Source organism: Hylobates moloch, unplaced genomic scaffold, assembly GCF_009828535.3.
Source record: "Hylobates moloch isolate HMO894 unplaced genomic scaffold, HMol_V3 SCAFFOLD_3772, whole genome shotgun sequence".
NCBI lineage: Eukaryota > Metazoa > Chordata > Mammalia > Primates > Hylobatidae > Hylobates > Hylobates moloch.
Window position 1 is genome coordinate 874 of NW_026656047.1, and position 3332 is coordinate 4205.

The 3332-nt window shown below is 47.7% G+C and overlaps 1 protein-coding gene across 1 annotated transcript; it reads left to right on the top strand.

Moving 5' to 3' along the window:
• Nucleotides 1-1563: 1563 nt before the first annotated feature.
• LOC116465210 (draxin) lies at nt 1564-2606 on the top strand (the record flags this gene model as incomplete). Its single annotated transcript, XM_032148368.1, is given in 5 exon segments — nt 1564-2225; nt 2228-2411; nt 2413-2483; nt 2486-2524; nt 2527-2606. Coding segments are annotated over 5 exon segments (1036 nt in total), but the record flags the coding sequence as incomplete, so codon positions are not given.
• Between the last annotated feature and the right edge of the window lie 726 nt (nt 2607-3332).

Sequence of the window (3332 nt, forward strand, 5' to 3'; positions counted from 1 at the left end):
CTCGCACTTATAGTTTCCAGAATTTTTTTCATACAAAGAAGTTGTAAAATGTATAAATCTCTTTTTTCCTAAATTCACAAACAAGGTTGAATAATATACCACATATACATTTTAATACATATTTAAATATTTGCATATGAATATATACAATATATAATTAATGTAAACCATTTTATATTTCCTTGCATTTCTTAAAATCAAAGCCAAATCGAAATATTTTAAGTCCAATGAAATAATTTCCTGATAAAATTATTTCCCACTCCTATAAATTTACAGAGCCTGGGATTTTTATCAAATAAGCTTTGGATACCTTAAAGAACTAGCATAGTCCTCTTTTAAAATATATTTTTTAAATTTAGCTATTATTCTTAGTAGAGACAGAGCCTAGGCTGGTTTCCAACTCCTGGCTCAAGTGATTCTCCCACCTCGGCCTCCCAAAGTGCTAGGATTACAAGCAATGAGCCACTGTGCCTGGCCTAGCATAGTCCTTTACTAAAAGGAAAAAAAAAAGCCACCATAAATATTTGTTGAGATATTGAGTGAATGGATGGATTAAAAAATGAATTAACCAATGAAGCAGTGTCTGAATTTAGGAGAAATTCTTTTTTTTTTTTAGGAACATTAGTTAAAATGTACCAAACAGCTCCATGCAACTTCTCCAGAATGATGGACATTGCCCTATGGACATATATGAAAAATGTATATATTTATAGCATATATATAGCTTCCTTGATTAGGATATTCACTCTATGTTGTACTTTTTTTCAACAAATGACTATAAAAGCCTGGTTATAATACAATTTCTATAGGCACTAAAACAAACAAATAACCCCATCCCTATTTGTGTTCAGAATTTGGAAGTTGTTATTTTTGGGTCATTTTAAACCATGTTTGTATCTCTTTTTCTGAATTTGACTTCGTAATGCTTTTTTATTTTTTTTAATTTCTTTTTATTTATTTTAATTTTATTTCCATGGGTTATTGAGGAGCAGATGGTGTTTGGTCACATGAGCAAGTTCTTTAGTGGTGATTTGTGAGATTCTGGTGCACCCATCACCTGAGCAGTATACACTGAACCAATTTGCAGTCTTTTATTCCCTCACCCCCTTCTCACCCTTCCCCCATGAGTCCCCAAAGTCCATTGCATCATTCTTATGCCTTTGCATCCTCATAGCTTAGCTCCCACTTAGGAGTGAGAACGTAACGATGTTTGGTTTTCAATTCCTGGGTTACTTCACTTAGAATAATAGTGTCTAGTCTCATCCAGGTCACTAGGAATGCCATTAATTCATTCCTTTTTATGACTGCATAGTTTTTTTTTATCATATATATAAGAAACTGATATATGTATATATCTATAGATATATAGATATCTCTATATATATCAGTTTCTTTATCCACTCGTTGATTGATGGGCATTTGGGTTGGTTCCCCGTTTTTGCAATTGCGAATTGTGCTACTGCAAACATGCTTGTGCAAGTATCTTTTTCGTATAATGACTTCTTTTGCTTTCTTTTCCTCTGGGTAGATACCCAGTAGTGGGATTGCTGGATCAAATGGTAGTTCTGACGTTCTCCCGCCGCCCGCGCACCTCTCCACCCCGCAGTCTCCGCTCTGCAGCTCACCCTCTGCTGCGCTAGGCTCCCACGGGTGCTCGGCCCGGCGCCCCTCCGCCTCCTCCCTGCCGACCCTAGTCCTAGTCCTCCTGCTGTCCCTGGAGGTGAGCCTGGCAAACGCCCTTGATCCTGGGACCCCTGCTCAGAATCTACCCGAGAATCACATCGACCTCCCAGGCCCAGCGCTGTGGTTGCCTCAGGCCAGCCACCACCGCCAGCGCGGCCCGGGCAAGAAGGAGTGGGGCTCAGGCCTGCCCAGGGAGGCCCAGGATAGGGCTGTACTCACTGCTACCAGGCAGGTTTCCAGGCCGCCAGGGCCCGAGGGGCCGCTGCCTGAGCAGAGTCCTGCAGGCCTGCTGCGGGTCAAGGACCTGCTCCTGGGGCTCGAGTTGCCCTACCCCAAGAAGGAGAATGGGTGTCCAGGGTGGGAGAGGGCCAGGAAACGCAGCGGGGAGTACAAGAGACGCAGGGACAGGCTGAGGCTGCACCGAGGCCGAGGCTTGGTCGGAGGTCCCAGCTCCCTGATGAAGGCGGAGCTCTCCGAAGCCAAGGCGCTGGATGCGACCATGGAGGAATCTTCCGCCAGTCTGGCCCCCACCATGCTCTTCCTCACACCTTTGAGGCAGCACCTGCCACAGAAGAGTCCCTGATGCTGCTCATCGCCCCCCTGCGGCCCCAGGCACAGCGCAGGCCTGACGGGGAGGTGATACCCACACTGGACGTGGCCTTGTTCGACTGGACCGATTATGAAGACTTAAAACCTGATGGCGGGCCCTCTGCAAAGAAGAAAGACAAACCAGGGTAAACTCTCCAGTGACAGTAACGAAACATCATCAGCAGAAGGGGAACCGTGCGACCATCACCAAGACTTCCGGGAGGGCTGCGCTGCTTTGCCAAATTCCACCAGAACCTCACGTCACACAGAGGAAGGGGCGTTGCCTGGAGCCCGAGACGGCCAGAGGCGACCAGGGATCCTTCATCAACGTCTAGCCGCTCCGCGGGACTGGGGATGAGCTCTGGAGGTTTGCACAAGATTTGTTTATAACTAGCAGTGGGAGATCAAGTGAGGGACCAGATGGCCGAGGCTGCAGGCTCAGGCCCAGGACTCTCAACCCCGGAAGGGGAGCTGCTAAGTAAGCGAGCTGGGTGGTACCCGGGTGCTGGCCGGGTACCCAGGTGCTAGCTGGCAGCACCGGCGCACTCTCAGTCCGGACCCACACAGCCCGGCGTCCCGCTCTCCGCGATGGCAATACCGAGATTGCCCTCTACTGTCCGACTGCAGCACTACAACAGCTTCAAGTTCAAAACCAAGAGGCCTTTTTGAGAGTGGAAATTTAAACTTCCCGAAAGAAGGTCCACGGGCTGGAGATAAATATGGAACACCTCCTATGGACCAGGCACTATGCTCAGCGCTGGACTGCCTTATCTCATTGAGTTATCACCACGACCTCTTCAAGTAGGCATTATCACCATGCGACAGATAAGGACCCTGAGGCACACTGGAGTGCTTTGGCTTGCCCAGAATCCCAGGTCAATGTTCTTCAAACCTTAACATGCCAAGAATCACCTGGCGGTCTAGTTGAAAATGCACATCGGACTCAGTGGGCTCTGCTCTAACAAACTCCCAGGGCATGCGATGCTGCTGGCCCAGGGACCCCACTGAGAGGTCCGGGAAAGTACATGGCAGAGCAAGGACCTGAACCTGGGCCAAGGCTG